At 39.2% G+C, this 16672-nt stretch overlaps 1 protein-coding gene and 1 long non-coding RNA gene across 2 annotated transcripts in view; one reads left to right on the forward strand and one right to left on the reverse strand.

Annotated features, from left to right (window-relative positions):
- LOC120020388 (la-related protein 4B-like) overlaps positions 1 to 8186 on the reverse strand; it is a 38965-nt gene extending 30779 nt beyond the window's left edge. Inside the window, exons 1-2 of the mRNA XM_038964003.1 lie at positions 7702 to 8186; positions 3384 to 3517 (exon numbers count right to left, since the gene is read on the reverse strand). Of these exons, the coding sequence (XP_038819931.1) occupies positions 3384 to 3464 (81 nt within the window). The 5' untranslated portion in view covers positions 3465 to 3517; positions 7702 to 8186. The remainder of the gene's footprint in view (positions 1 to 3383; positions 3518 to 7701) is intronic.
- Positions 8187 to 14842: 6656 nt separating this feature from the next.
- On the forward strand, positions 14843 to 16383 carry LOC120020391. Its single transcript, XR_005472436.1, has 4 exons — positions 14843 to 14942; positions 15117 to 15186; positions 15527 to 15627; positions 16333 to 16383. It is a non-coding gene; the product is annotated as an uncharacterized LOC120020391 (long non-coding RNA).
- Positions 16384 to 16672: the final 289 nt, after the last annotated feature.

The raw sequence follows: 16672 nt of genomic DNA on the forward strand, positions 1-16672 counted from the left end.
TTTCAAAATGCAATTAGCAGGAACACACCGTTCTCAAAAGCGCACCAAAATGCATGCTGACAGATGACAACATCAACGAAAGAAAGTTGAGAACATGAGAGAAATACTGGTTTCAATGGCATAAAAGAGGAAGTGTTTATACAAAAGCCCTTAACATTTCTATGATCGGAACATGGTTAGAGATGCCTCATAAAAATAAAATAAAAACATCCAGGTTTTAAACAATTACATTTATGGTTAAATAATTTCAAAATGTTGACTGCCACTGCTCAGATTGCAAGGTGGGTGATGTTGCAGTGTATGGTCGACACAATCAAGCCTTTAGATATTAATAATTATCCTACATTATATTTGTCAAATATGACTGGCGTTTTAGCATGCATGCATAAAAAAAAAAAGGAGAAAGTCTCCTTTAAGTTTGGCTACATTTTCAGGCGCCTCCCTCATGGCAGCATTGGTCTGGACATGACAGCCTATGTGTATTGGCTACAGCCTATCACCTACACTTTGACAAGTAGGCTAATTATTTATGTACATTTTCATACACTTGATTTTCTTAATAAAATGGCTACGGTTTCGGTTTTCAAATCAATTTAATTGGCTAATGGCCTTGTTGCCCTGGTAGATTGGGCACCACTTGAAGGCCATTTGGCCTTGCCCCTCAAATTAAAACATTTCAGGCCTGGATGGTTGGCTTAGTGTCTTTTTTGCTGTGCCCCGCATACGCACAAATGGAACACCAAGTCAAAGCAAATTAACATTGTCTTCAAAACAAAATGTAACTTCCCTGTTCGGGCAGCCACAACGCACATTCCACCAAATAGTTTTACAGTATTTAAATGTTTTATAATCTCTGTTTAAAGATCGAGCTTTGACATCCGTTTGAGTACTCAATTATTTATTGACAGCTACAGTCGGAAGTTTACATACTCCTTAGCCAAATACATTTAAACTCAGTTTTTCACAATTCCTGACATTTAATCTTAGTAAAAATTCCCTGTCTTAGGTCAGTTAGGATCACCACTTAATTTTAAGAATGTGAAATGTCAGAATAATAGTAGAGAGAATGATTTATTTCAGCTTTTATTTCTTTCTTCACATTCCCGGTGGGTCAGAAGTTTACATACACTCAATTGGTATTTGGTAGCACTGCCTTTAAATTGTTTAACTTGGGTCAAACATTTTGGGTAGCCTTCCACAAGCTTCCCACAATAAGTTGGGTGAATTTTGGCCCATTCCTCCTGACAGAGCTGGTGTAACTGAGTCAGGTTTTTAGGCCTCCTTGCTCGCACACGCCTTTTCAGCTCTGCCCACAAATCTTCTATAAGATTGAGGTCAGGGCTTTGTGATGGCCACTCTAATACCTTGACTATGTTGTCCTGAGGCCATTTTGCCACAACTTTGGAAGTATGCTTGGGGTCAAATGGAAGACCCATTTGCGACCAAGCTTTAACTTCCTGACTGATGTCTTGAGATGTTGCTTCAATATATCCACATAATTTTGCTCACTCATGATGCCATCTATTTTGTGAAGTGCACCAGTCCCTCCTGCAGCAAAGCACCCCCACAACATGATGCTGCCACCCCTGTGCTTCATGGTTGGGATGGAGTTCTTCAGCTTGCAAGCCTCTCCCATTTTCCTCCAAACATAACAATGGTCATTATGGCCATTGTTCATTAGACCAGAGGACATTTCTCAAAAAAGTACGATATTTGTCCCCATGTGCAGTTGCGAACCGTAATCTGGCTTTTTCATGGCAGTTTTGGAGCAGTGGCTTCTTCCTTGCTGAGCGGCCTTTCAGGTTATGTCGATGTAGGACTCGTTTTCCTGTGGATATAGATACTTTTGTACCTGTTTCCTCCAGCATCTTCACAAGGTCCTTTGCTGCTGTTCTGGGCTTGATTTGCACTTTTCGCACCAATGTACCTTAATCTCTAGGAGACAGAACGCATCTCCTTCCCGAGCGGTATGAGGGCTGCGTGGTCCCATAGTTGTTTATACTTGCGTACTATTGTTTGTACAGATGAACGTGGTACCTTCAGGCGTTTGGAAATTGCTTCCAAGGATGAACCAGACTTGGATGGTTTACAATTTGTTTTCTGAGGTCTTGACTGATTTCTTTTGATTTTCCCATGATGTCAAGCAAAGAGGCACTGAGTTTGTAGGTAGGCCTTGAAATACATCCACAGGTACACCTCCAATTGACTCAAATTATGTCAATTAGCCTAACAGAAGCTTCTAAAGGCATGACATCATTTTCTGGAATGTTCCAAGCTGTTTAAAGGCACAGTCAATTTAAGTGTACGTAAACTTCTGACCCACTGGAATTGTGATACAGTGAATTATAAGTGAAATAATCTGACTGTAAACAATTGTTGAAAAATGACTCGTGTCTTAGATAAAATAGATGTTTTGCTAAACTTGCTAAAACTATAATTTGTTAACAAGAAATTTGTGGAGAGGTTGAAAAACGAGTTTTAATGACTCCAACCTTAGTGTATGTAAACTTCCGACTTCAACTGTACATAGCCTAGTTTGAGGAGTGAAATAGCCATCACCTGCCAAACAGCGCGAGAGCAGCTCCTCAAAAATCTGGTACTGGAATGAAACGTGCTTTTGTAATCCGTCATTGTGCAACAAATAACAATTCTAAATGTAATCGTGTGTTAAACTGTTTTGATGGCCACGATGAAAAAATAACTATTTTTATTCCTCAATCTCAACTCGTAATTAAAGCGCTCCTCCCATTCGCCATTCGAGTGCATAGGCTATAGTCAACAGTAGGCAGGCTATCAGCACGTCACCATCACTTTGCAATGTGAGCTTGAGGTAGTATAATTGTTTGAAACCTGAATGTTTTACTTTACTTCAAATAATGAGGCATGTCTTACCTTGCTTCAAAGTGTCCTAGCCGAAATCCAGCCATAGAAATGTGGTGGTAATTATTTCAAAGACTTCCACGTGGCATTACCCAGAATTTCTCTTTTGTTCTATTGGTTTTCAGATCAAACTTCTTTCTTTGTCCAGAAGCCAAAGGCACAATCCTAGTCATATTAGAAACCCATCCTAGTTATTGCTATTAGATTCCCCCTCCTAAGTCTCTAACACATGGAACCGCTCACATTAGGTGCACTGTTTAGAAGTGTGTTTCCTGCAAACTGCATCTTGGCAAATGTTTGAAAATGACAAGTCAACAAAAACTTGTATGCTTGCATAGAATGTTCTGTTGGTTACATCATTTTACTGTTTGGAAAAAATGTAATCGACAAACGGTCATTAATGAGGGTTGGTTAGTCGGTAGCAAAATTGACGAAAATGTGCATTTCTAGTTCAGATGATAGAGAGGTAGTTTTTGTTACAGGCATAAGTATTGGGTACCTACCAGATGAGAGCTCTCTTTTGGTTCTTGTACTTGCTGCACCTGTGGTTCAGCTACAACTTTTGTATCCTGGTCAGAAGTCATGAGCCGTCTACTTCTTGGCTCCTCAGGGAGAAGTCTCTTTGTCACCAAGTAAGCTGTGGATAGAGAAACAAATACGCTTACCAAGGTTCTATACATTAGTGCACACCATTTCAAAAAACAAAACCAAGTGTTCATTGGACAAATTCAGGTAGCTGCCTCCCAGTTTCATCCCATTTTATTTATTGTGAATTATGCACAGAGAATACCCTACAACAACCAATGCTGTAGCTCTCCATGGAAGTCCAAATAAATATTTCCTTAAATTTAAAATGTATTAATTACTAACAGAGATCATCAACTAGATTCCGCAAAGGGAGGCTTTTTTCTTGAGCAGATGGTCGGGGGACCGGAACATAATTACAAATAATGAATTAGTAGACTGCAAATTGACCATTAGAAGCACAAACAGGTCATATTTTTTTTTAATATAAAATTTCAAACCTTGCTTAAATTTGTATATGATCACATGCCTTTCTCAATTATGAATGGGAATACATTCCCAAAATTACAATCACTTGGAGCTGATTTCCTGGTGTGTTTTTAGTCTACAGTACCAGTCAAAAGTTTGAAAACACCTACTCATTCAAGGGTTTTCTTTATTTTTACTATTTTCTACATTGTAGAATAATAATAATAATAATAAAGACAAAACTATGAAATAACACATGGAATCATGTAGTAACCAAAAAAAGTGAAGAATCTCATATATATTTAAAAATTTGTTTAACAAAGTAGCCACCCATTACCTAGCTAAATAAAGGTTAAATAAAAGAAAATGTGCCTTGATGACAGCTTTGCACACTCCAACAATGAAAATTAAACAACTTATTTTACTCAGAAAACTTAGGGGGCCAAATAAAAGAAAGCCGCAAGATGGGGAACCCTGCTGGACATCACGATGAGTGTCAACAAAACTTAAACAATCTATAAGAAAAAAAGCATAAACACCATTGGAAATGTCCTTCTATCCAGTAGCTCCCATTTGTAAAGAAATTATAATTTCCCAACAATCAAATGCCTGTTTAACATGAGCTCTCATTGTGTTTGCAAACAAGACAGAAAAAGAAGGGCATGTCTGTAAAGCATACGACCTTTGATCTACATGCTCAATCCCACAGACAGTGCGAACTCTGCTAAACAGGCCAGTGTAATTGACTTCACATCAGTATTGCACGATATACCAAAAAGTATGTACTTTTTCCATAATAGAACATAAAGAAACACTTCTGTACTAGAATTTGTTAATTCTGTAAAATGTGTCTCACATTCTACACATTTTTGGTTGATGACATGAACATACATGTGAGCATTATAATATGATTACACAACCCAAAAGTAATGTCAAATGCACTCATAACTTGACAGCAATATATTTAGACTTTGCATTTGTCTGGGTTTGTTAGCAGTAGCCACTAGCCAGCCATAGACTAAAAAAATAGCAGCAAGCACACCTGGCCAGAGCATTGCACCCAGGGAAGTTAAATGCATTCTGGGAATCGTGGTATGCCGTGTAAAATCCATTGTATTTTTAAGGTGTGTAGACAACTGCAACAAGCTTCAGAAATTAGCTTCAAAGCATTGTCATTTTGAAAGCAAACTATTCACTTAATACATTAAAATTATTTAGCTATAATGAGTAATGAATGTAAATTCACACAATATTATGGCCATAGATGAGCAAATTAACCCTGATGTATCAAATTACATTTTAAAACATCTTAAATGTAATTGGAAAATTATCTGCTTCGTCTCCGATATGGTTTTGCAAGGAAAATTGAAGGTATTCTGTAATTTAATATGGCTTTTTATTTTTGCAAGAAATTGAATAAAACATTTCTGCTATCAACAATTTTCCTTATGCAAAACCATATCACTGTATATAGACTTTTCTATTGTGTTATTGACTGTACTTTTGTTTATTCCATGTGTAACTGTGTTGTTTGTGCCACACTGCTTGGCTTTATCTTGGCCAGATCGCAGTTGTAAATGAGAACTTGTTCTCAACTTGCCTACCTTGTTAAATAAAAGGTCAAATATCTATATATATATATTTTTTTTTAATATTGTTCAACGTAAAAAAAATATTAAAAAAAAGCCCAGTGGTTATTCTGTGACTAGCTAATACGCTTTATGTTTTTATTGCCATGGTATTGTTTCAGTATCAGACTATCGTTTTGGTATTGAGTATCGTTTCTGTATCAAGTATTATGATACTAAACCTGGTATCAGTGTCGAAGTCCAAAATCTGGTATCGGGACAAAACACAGATGCTTTTCCACCAAGCAAGCCACAACAAGGCAAACTATAGTTATGAAAGCAATTGAGAGATCATTGCCAACTGTTGCAAGATTCCCACACTATTATTTAACTCTCATACTTAATATTGCGTCATCATGGACATATTTGGCATATATGGGCCTAACTGTTTATCGTTTTAATGTTGACCATGTATATAACTGTCTATTAGTCTATTCCTGCTCATTCTGTAAGAAACAGAAGCTAGATGCTATCTGAAAGGTGGCCAAATACCTAAAAGTGTTTACAGAAAGTGCTAACTTTGCTCTACCAACTCCCCTGTGGATTGGACAAGCCAACAGATTAAATTTAAATAAACCTGTTGCCATTCTGCTGACTGATGTGTATCTGTGTTTTAGGACTGTGCTGTTGTACAGTACGCAAGCAAGCATAGTTCTGGTCTCCACAAAAATTGCCATTTTAGCACAAATATTTTCACTACATAATTGTGGTGGTGACTGCAATACATTAAGCTTAAGATCACTTTATTGGTCAATTGCACACAAGGTCAACCGAAATGTTACTTTGGCTTTTAACCCAACCACTCCGAAAGACACTGTTGTGGAGGGGGAGGTTAAGTACCGTGGTCAAGAGCACAACAGGCAGTGGCATCTAGGATTTGATACCAGCAACCTTCTGGTTGCCAGCTCACTTACCACCAGATTTTTCAAAATAGGATGCAGGATTCTAACTGGAAACTCTCAAGGTGCTGGCTCGCCTCTCTATGGGCAAGGATACCTGCCGCCCCCAAAGTGATAGATTACATGATATGTTTGGTAGAGCCTACCAGTGGTTGTCAACAGTTCACATTGAACATTCCCCACATCAGTGTAAACAGACAATTTTACTATTCCATCTTTGATTGGTAGTACCCAACTTGTTTGCACTATGCATTTGCACCTAGTTTTGATATTCTCAGTACATTTCAAGAAAACTCATAGGGAGACTACAGTCTAGCAAGGAGGATTTATATTGTGTGTGTGTGTACAGGACGATGGTTAACCTAGCTACCTGACTAGTTAGGGCAATGTTTAAAAACGTGCCAATTAGACAGTGGATCATAGGGCGCGTTCAGCAGCAAACAACGTTGAGATAACATAGGTCTATGTAGACCAAACATGCATCTGACATGTAGAATGAGGAAACAATTCAGCTCTTTTCGTGGCATTTATATCTGCAACGTCCGGCTACTGAACGTGGCCGTGATAACTTGGGTGGGAGTCTGCTCTCTTGCCAACTCCCCATGGATTTGTGAAAAGAACAGATCTGGGACCAGGCTAGAATCGTGGTGGCATGTGACTGCCACCTAGCAAATAACAATAAAGCAAAGCAGAGTCAAGCCAGTTAAACTACAAAGTTGACACAAATTGCTAGAAGAATCAGATGCCATCACCAACAATCAGTGTAAGATGGCGACCTCCGGCGTGATTCAGGTCCTCCAGCCCCCTCGCATCGTTGATGGAGACTTGTCCAACGGCAAAACGGCTAGACTTCAACTCTTAATGAGCACCAGACGCTGCAGCCATGCATGAGACTTTTCAAAGCTCGCCAGTTTAGCAATAAATTATTATAATTAGTAACAATCATTACAATAAATATTTGGCTAACTCAACCACTTCATATTAGTTTAGATAGCAACAAGATACGTGGGAAGACGTAGCTAAAGTAGGTAGCTTGCTACGTTGGCTAAGTTAGATAGTTACTGTTAGCTATGCAATGCTAAAAACAACGCACATCAAGCAACCCGTTACTGTAGATGGCTAGTAATGTAACTAACCAGACACTTCAGTTCACTGGAATTTGGCTAGTTAACGTTAGCTACGAGGCCAACGTTTTAGCCACATATTATAGGTGTAACTAGCTAACGTTACCAACAACATCGAGTCGACGAGCGAGCTAACAGAGATAGCAAGCTCGTTAGTTAGCAATGGGCGATACTCACCTTTCAGCTCTCACTGCACGGCGATGCAGACTGGTGGTAAGCAAGGCCTTGAATTGGCTTCCAGGCTGAATACGCACAGTATTAAAGCAGCTAGTTACGAGTTAGCTCTGATTAACTAATTAGCCGGCGTCTTCGAATGAGCAATAACAAACTGTTGATGGCTAAAAATAATACCCGCCCTTTTAAATCTGAGAAAACTAAATATCGTAGCTAACCTTAGCTTTCCCAACTAGCAATGCAAGCTAGCAAATCAACAGAAATGTAACTATTAACTTTGCACTTCAACTTGTTTTGTTCAGTCGGACTAAGATAATATTATTCTTCGAAATGTATCGAACGGCGGTTCTTCGAGTGGGAAAGTGGATATGGAACATCAACCCAGAACTCTTAAAATACTGGATTTAACTTGAAGCGTTCGCTTGCTAGCTGGATCAACGATATACGAGTGGGGAATGGAGAAATTGCAGTTTCCCTTCCCTTTGGGAGTAGTTCAGACACCATCGAACGCAAAGCCAAAGCTGTCACAAAAGCAAGGAACTCCCGCCTCCTACCACAATGAACATGCTCCTCGGTTGGTCGAAATTCAGTGGCTCACGGATCCACTCGTGATCGACGGTGTGGATCATGGGCGTGGATTGGTTGAATTTAAAGGGTTGTACTGTATTATAAAGAAATCAGAAATGTTGTTTAAAAAATCTAGTCAAATTTATTGGTCACCCACAATTCCATCAATGCTAGGTATACAATGAAACTAGGAGATCAACACCCCAAATCAAAGTTGAAAGACATTCAACTTTAGAAATATTAATCCAACTGATTTACTGCCTCCTCAATTAAATAAATATCAACAAAGTAGCTGGCCTAGATAGAATGGAACCCACATTTATAAAGTGGTCTGCTAATGTTATAATGTATTCTCTAGCAGATCGATTCAACATGTCTTTAACGACTGGTGAAATACCTTTTGTTTGGAAATGTGCCTGACTGACTGAAACTCCTTAGATCTAAATAAATACAGACCAATATCAGTAATCTGTTCAATAGTAAAACATATTTGAGAAATTAATACATTCCCAAATGTATCAGTACCAAGATACATTTTGTTGAATTTCACCTTTTTAATCAAGCTTTACACCCAACCATTCTGCCACTCCAGCATTAGTGAAACGTACTGATATATACATTCTTAATCAGACCAAGGCAAACTACTTGTGTCATGTGGATTCCTACAATTGTAAAGCGACTTTGGATCCTTGAAAAGCGCTAAGTCCAAATCTATTATTATTATTTATTCATCAAAAGCATTTGATTTAGTTGATGATTCTATCTTACTAGGAAAACTTCAATACTTTGGTTTCACTAACAGATCACTAAACTGTTTCCATGCATATCTTAGCAATAGAAAACAATGTGTTGGCATCCCGAGTGGTGCAGTGGTCTAACATGTTGACCACACTGCTCATTGCAAAATAAATGTACACATACATTCAATCATTGCACCCACACTGCTCGCGCACGTCAACAAGCATCTGCGAGGGTCTGAACTTGGTTCTATTTGTGAAACTAGACGTGCTGCAAGTCCCACCTCTCCCATCTCCTTTTGGTTTTCAGGAGGTCCACACTCCAGTCCAGTTAGTAGTGCTAATGCACCTTAAAGTTGGTTTCCAACCACCATAAAAGGTCCAAAGAAGAAGAAGAATCCTGAAGGAGGAGAGCTGACTAGAAACAAACTCAGTTTACCCTTTTATCTGTGGATTAATTATCAGAGTAGAGGACCTTGTGTATTTTAGGTAAAATAACAACCCAATGTTTATATCCCAGCACAAGTCAGCTAGCAACAGCAACAATTAATCCACAGATAAACGGCTAAACCGAGTTCATTTCTAGTAATCTCTCCTCCTTCAGGCTTCTTCTTCAGACTTTGTATGGCAGTTAGCAACCAACTTCAAGGTGCATTACCAGTACCTACTGGACTGGAGTGTGGACCTCAGTTTATCTTTCAATCTATGCTCCTAAAAAACAATGAGGAGATGGCACGTGGGTATATGCTCCTAAAAACCAATGAGGAGATGGGAGAGGCGGGCTTGCAGCGCATCAAGTGTCACAGATAGAACCAAGTTCTATTTTAGTGCCTGGCTACGCAGACGCTCGTTGATGAGCGCGGGCAGTGTGGGTGCAATGAATGAATATCATGTATGTGTAAATTTATTTTGCAACGCAGTGTGGTCAACATGTAAGGCACTGCATCACAGTGCTTGGGGCATCACTACAGACCGGGTTCGATCCCAGGCTGTGTCACAACCGGCCGTGACCAGGAGTCCCATAGGCAGTGGTGGTGGAAAAACTACCCAATTGTCATACTTGAGTAAAAGAAAAGATACCTTAATAGAAAATCAATCAAGTAAAAGTGAAAGTCACCCAGTAAAATACTACTTGGGTAAAAGTCTAGAAGTATTTGGTTTTAAATATACTTATGTATAAAAAGTAAATATAAATGCAAAAATATAGTTAAGTATCAAAAGTAAAAGTATAAATCATTTCACATTTCTTATATTAAGCAAACCAGATGGCATGATTTTCTTGTTTTTTAATTTACGGATAGCCAGGGCCACACTCCAACACTCAGACATAATTTATAAACTAAGCATTTGTGTTAAGTGAGTCCGCCAGATCAGAGGCAGGAGGGATGACCAGGGATGTTCTCTTGATAAATGTGTGAATTGGACCATTTTCCTGTCCTGCTAAGCATTCTAAATGTAACGAGTACTTTTGGGTGTCAGCGAAAATGTATTGAGTAAAAAGTACATTGATTTCTTTGGTAATATGAAGTAAAAGTAAAAGTTGTCAAAAATATGAATAGTGAAGTAAAGTACAGATACCCCAAAAAACGACTTAAGTAGTACTTGAAAGTATTTTTACTTTAGTACTTCACACCACTGCCCATAGGACAGTGCACAATTGGCCCAGCATTGTCCGGGGTGGCTTTACTTGGCTCATCGCGCTCTAGCGACTCCTTTGTGGCGGGCCGGGCGCCTGCATGCTGACTTCGTCGTCAGTTGAACAGTGTTTCCTCCAGACACATTGTTGCAGCTGGCTTCTGGGTTAAGCAGGCGGGTGTTAAGAAGTACGGTTTGGCGGACACATGACTCAACCTTCGCCTCTCCCAAGCCCATTGGGGAGTTGCAGCGGTGAGACAAGATCGTAATTTGTTATGACGAAAAAGGGGGTAAAATACAAAAAAAGAAAACAATGTGTTTCATGGAACACAAATCCAAACGTATTGCTCTCAGTAGAGGTGTACCTCAATGCTCAGTATTGGCCCCTCGTCTTTTCTATATATTCAGTTATCTAATTTGTCAGAATACACATTATCATTTATATGCTGATGATACAGTGCTCTATACATCAGGTTCAAATATTTTGCAAATACAGTACAAGCAACTCTCCAAGATGATTTAAAAACTTAACAAAAATGGTTTCTAGCAAATAATTTGGAAAGCATTTTGACAACTGGCAAGTGTCTTCACTGACACTTTCAATGTCTCCCTGTCTGAGTCTGTAATACCAACATGTTTCAAACAAACCACCATAGTCCCTGTGCCCAAGAACACTAAGGTAACCTGCCTAAATGACTACCGACCCGTAGCACTCACGTCTGTAGCCATGAAATGCTTTGAAAGGCTGGTCATGGCTCACATCAACACCATTATCCCAGAAACCCTAGACCCACTCCAATATGCATACCGCACCAAACAGATCCACAGATGATGCAATCTCTATTGCACTCCACACTGCCCTTTCACACCTGGACAAAAGGAACACCTATGTGAGAATGATATTCATTGACTACAGCTCAGCGTTAAACACCATAGTGCCTTCAAAGCTCATCACTAAGCTAAGGACCCTAGGACTAAACACCTCCCTCTGCAACTGGATCCTGGAATTCCTGACGGGCAGCCCCCAGTTGGTAAGGGTAGATAACAACACATCCGCCACGTTGATTCTCAACTCAGGGGCCCCTCAGGGGTGTGTGCTCAGTCACCTCCTGTACTCCCTGTTCACTCATGACTGCACTGCTAGGCACGAATCCAACACCATCATTAAGTTTGGTAGGCCTGATCACCGATAACGATGAGACAGCCTATAGGGAGGAGGTCAGAGACCTGACCGTGTGGTGCAAGGACAACAACCTCTCCCTCAACGTGATCAAGACAAAGGAGATGATTGTGGACTACAGGAAAAGGACGACCGAGCTTGCCCCCATTCTCATCGACGGGGCTGTAGTGGAGCAGGTTGAGAGCTTCAAGTTCCTTGGCGTCCACATCACCAACAAACTAACATGGTCCAAGCACACCAAGACAGTTGTGAAGAGGGCACGACAAAACCTATTCCCCCTCAGGAGACTGAAAATATTTGGCATGGGTCCTCAGATCCTCAAAAGGTTTTGCAGCTGCACCATCAACAGCATGCTGACGGGTTTCATCACTGCCTGGTATGGCAACTGCTCGGCCTCCGACTGCAAGGCACTACAGAGGGTGGTGCGAACGGCCCAGTACATCACCAGGGCCAAGCTTCCTGCCATCCAGAACCTCTATACCAGGCGGTGTCAGAGGAAGGCCCTAAAAATTGTCAAAGACTCCAGACATCCTAGTCATAGACTCTCTCTGCTACCTCACGGCAAGCGGTACAGGAGCGCCAACTACGGGAGCGCCAAGTCTAGGTCCAAGAGGCTTCTAAACAGCTTCTACCCGCAAGCCATAAGACTCCTGAACAGCTAATCAAGTGGCTACCCAGACTATTTGAATTGCCCTCTCCCCCTTCTACGCTGCTGCTACTCTCTGTTATTATCTATGCATAGTCACTCTAATAACTCTACCTACATGTACATAATACCTCAATTACCTCGACACCAGTGCCCCCGCACATTGACGCTGTACCGGTACCCCCTGTATGTAGCCCCGATATTGTTATTTACTGCTGCTCTTTCATTATTTTTTACTCTTATTTCTTACTTTAAAAAAAGTTGTATTCAGGTCATTTGACAAATACAATTTGATTGGATTTGATTATACTAGAAAAACAATTACCAATAAGCTTGGGTTACTATACAGATCTAATAATTGTTTAGCTGTATCCATTAGAAAGACCTCAAGTAACTCAACTGCTGCTTCCTCTCCTAGACTATGGCAACATCATCTATCAAAACACAACCAAGACCTTACTTTGCGAATTAGATGTAATTTATAACAATCTTTGCACATCATTGCACAATATAGAAATCACTAATTGGCTGTTACTCCCAAACAGAAGACAACTGCATTGGTATCAATTTTCTTTTTTATGTATCAACTTAAACTTTACCTAACTTTACAAGATTCACACTACTCCTTTCGACATCAGTACCAATTACATATTCCAAGGGTATATCATGAGGTTGGAGTAAGATCTTTCAGATACAAAGACCCAACTGACTGGAATAATTTACCTATTGAAATCAGGTTATTAAAATCACATTCAATTTAAGAAAGCCCTTTTTCAAATGTTAAGAATAAACTGTGTTTTTAACTAATAGAAACATAACCATGTGAAGATATTTGTAAATACGTATGTATGCAGATTGTATATTATAGGTACTTTATTTGTTGTATTTGTAGTTGTAGCAGTAGTTTTTATTAGTTGTATTAGTAGTTGTAGCAGTATTTTTTATTAGTTGTATTAGTAGTTGGGGCAGTAGTTTTCATTAGTTGTATTAGTAGTTGGGGCAGTAGTTTTTATTAGTTGTATTAGTAGTTGGGGCAGTAGTTTTTATTAGTTGTATTAGTAGTTGTAGCAGTAGTTTTTATTAGTTTTATTAGCAGTTGTAGCAGTAGTTTTTATTAGCTGTAGGACTATTGGTAGTTTTTTTATGCTGCTAATGTAATTTTTTTAAATATTTGGACACTTGTAAACGAGATGGTGCATCTCAAGAGATTTATTCTAGCAAAATTTCTGATAAATAAATAATAAATAAATAGGTAATTAATTAATAGCATAATTAATACCAGGACCCATTGAATGAGGTTGTTGTTGTTGTTGTCATTGTTGCCATAGTTTTTGTATAGGTTTGGGTGGTTGAATTGAAGTGTCTTCAATAACAGAGTCTTTCAATAAATCACATTAAACTGGATCAGCCTATGTTTTATGTAATATGTTTTTACACATTCCCAACCTCATAACAATACATGTGCTCATGCACAATGTAGCCCGATGCTTAGACAACAGGCTTCATGAACATTTCTGATTAGAAATTAGATAACGACCAAGGAGGCAATAGGTCTATAGGCATGCATTATTTAGCACGAAGATAGAGTAGGACATGCAGTACACATAAACAACAGCGGTTCCATCTTGACTCAACCCCCTGAAGTTGTGGGAGGATGACATAAAGTCAATAATACACTGCAGTATTCTCAAATGGGGACCCAGAGGGAATGACAGTCAGTCTTTCTTTGTTGTCTGCATTGAATAATTAAGGTTTACTATAATGTCTACATGCAAACAAATAATAATTTGTTCTTAACTGACTTGCCTAGTTAAATAAAGGTAAAAAAAACAAAAAAAAAACTGCCAGTGCTTTATTCAATACTTGTATTTTTTATATATTTAACCTTTATTTCAAATCAAATCAAATCAAATTTTATTGGTCACATACACATGGTAAGCAGGTGTTAATGCGGTGTTAATGCGAGTGTAGCGAAATGCCATTTATTAAAGTGTCCAGTGATTTCACTGGATGAATAAATATGAAGCGTTTCCAAGCCCACTGGCGGGCAGTGGGAGAAGATGGAACGAGGTGGATTTTGGACTACATTTATGCATATTTTCTCATCAATGAAACATTTGATCTCAATACAGTTTTCTGTTCACGACACTAGAATGTGTTATGAACAGAGTGTACTAGGTTTTGTAACCTTTGCCAAAGTTTTAAAAATCGCGTTGTTTAGAAGGAGCGCAAAGTCGAATTGAGTTACTGCACACGCGCATTTCACAGAGTAGGCGTTCCCTAACGGAAATATGCAGATATTTGCTGAAATGGGCCAATAGGATCTCGCTAGCTCGTGCTTGGCTCTGCATGCCTACTTGCTTGTTCCGCCCAGTATGACTCATCTGTTCTATGCTGATTTGATGAATGTCTTGTATGACAAAAACCATTACAAGCTGGTTTTGGGACAGATCAACATCGCAAAGAATTTGATTGACAAGTAAGAAGCTGACTTCTTCCACTATTTCTTTGCTTACACTGATAATGTACACTGTTCAACTTGGTGTTCTCACTCATGTGTTCTCCTTGCAGTGTTTCCAAAGACTATGTTTGACTGAAGTATAGTGATTCCCTGTACATTTTTTTTTGTTTGTACCGCTGTAAACAACTGAAGCGTGCTGCTCTGGGTCGAATGTGCACCATCATGAAGCGACAGAAGCAAAGCTTGGAATACCTGGAACAAGGTAATCTTGTAGTTATTTACTTTGTTTGATGAAAGGCTTGTCATGCATGTCTGAAAATGTCTCTGGTTTGCATATACTAGAACAGTGTTTCCCAAACTCAGTCCCAGGGACCCCAAGGGGTGCCCATTTTGACCTTTGTCCAACTACACAGCAGAATCCAATTATGAAGGCTTGGTGATTATTTGAATCAGTTCTGTAGTGGTAGGGCAAAAAACAAAATGTGACCCCTTTGGGCCCCCAGGACCAAAATTAGGAAACCCTGTTCTAAAAGATACTAAAGACATTTGGCTCCGGTTGTCATTGTTGATGTCTTGTTTACATTTAGTGGTTGTTTTACTAGTGCTCCAGCATCTTTCCCGTTTACAACTGATTGATCCCAATACTCGGACTCTACTGCTTTGTGGATATACCAATGTGGGCAAGTCTAGTTTAATCAACAAGGTATACATCCCTATTGTTGTTATTCTTTGTCATTTCAATGGTTGATACAACCTTGCTGTGTAATTTGTGATTATAATACAGTGTTCAATGGTTGCATGGCACAATTTGCGCAACCATTGTTAGAGGCATTGCGGTAAGTTTCTTGTCTGCTTTGCTGCACGATGGATCACGCTTATCTTGGTCAGATCGTAATTATAAAATGTGTTGTCAATGGCTTACCTGGTTAAAGGCAAATGGAAATAAATAGGTTTAGGTTTACATTTTTTTCTTGTTACATTTGCAGAACATGGATCAAATGTGTCATACAATTAGGGTTGCACATTTTGGGGAATGTTCAGAGGTGGAAACTTTTGGTTGGAATATATGGGAATTAATGGAAATATATGCATATTAATACCATTTAATTCTAGATGTTTTTTGCATTGATATATTGTAACATATCATATGGAAACAGAAACCTTTTACCTTATCATAAGTAGACATAATTGCAAATTATTAAATCCTTCCAATAGAAAAAAAATGTAGTTACGAATTGAACTTTAATTAAATGAGGTGACTCTAAACATGGGATGATTTCACTGAACAACAAAAGAAAGGGAATATTGAATGATCCTCAATGATCCATCGCATCTCCCAAAAACGTTTTCAACATACATCTGTGAAATGATAGTCTAGAAACTAAAGCTTTGATTGTCTTCCTCTCAGGCTTCTGTGACTTCTCCCTGGGCCTCCTCAATGTCCACCATTTGAACATCAGACTCTGAGGCCTCATCTTCACTGTCCAACCTCGTTGAGGATAGCTCGTTGTCAGGCTCAAAAGCCTCAAATTTGCCCAGGTGGCCACCAATTTTGCAACCCTTGTATTGGTCAGCCTGTTGCGTGCTTTAGTGTGCGTGTGTGTTCCCAAACAAGGACCAATTGCGCTCCCAGGCAGCTGATGTTGGGTGGGATTTGGAGGATGATGGAGTCAACAAGGGAAATTGCCTCAGATCCACAGTCCCTTCCACCAGGTGGCTGATGAGATATATTGGCACGACTGCCATAT

The sequence above is a fragment of the Salvelinus namaycush genome, chromosome 25 (assembly GCF_016432855.1).
Source record: "Salvelinus namaycush isolate Seneca chromosome 25, SaNama_1.0, whole genome shotgun sequence".
NCBI classification, from domain to species: Eukaryota; Metazoa; Chordata; class Actinopteri; order Salmoniformes; family Salmonidae; genus Salvelinus; species Salvelinus namaycush.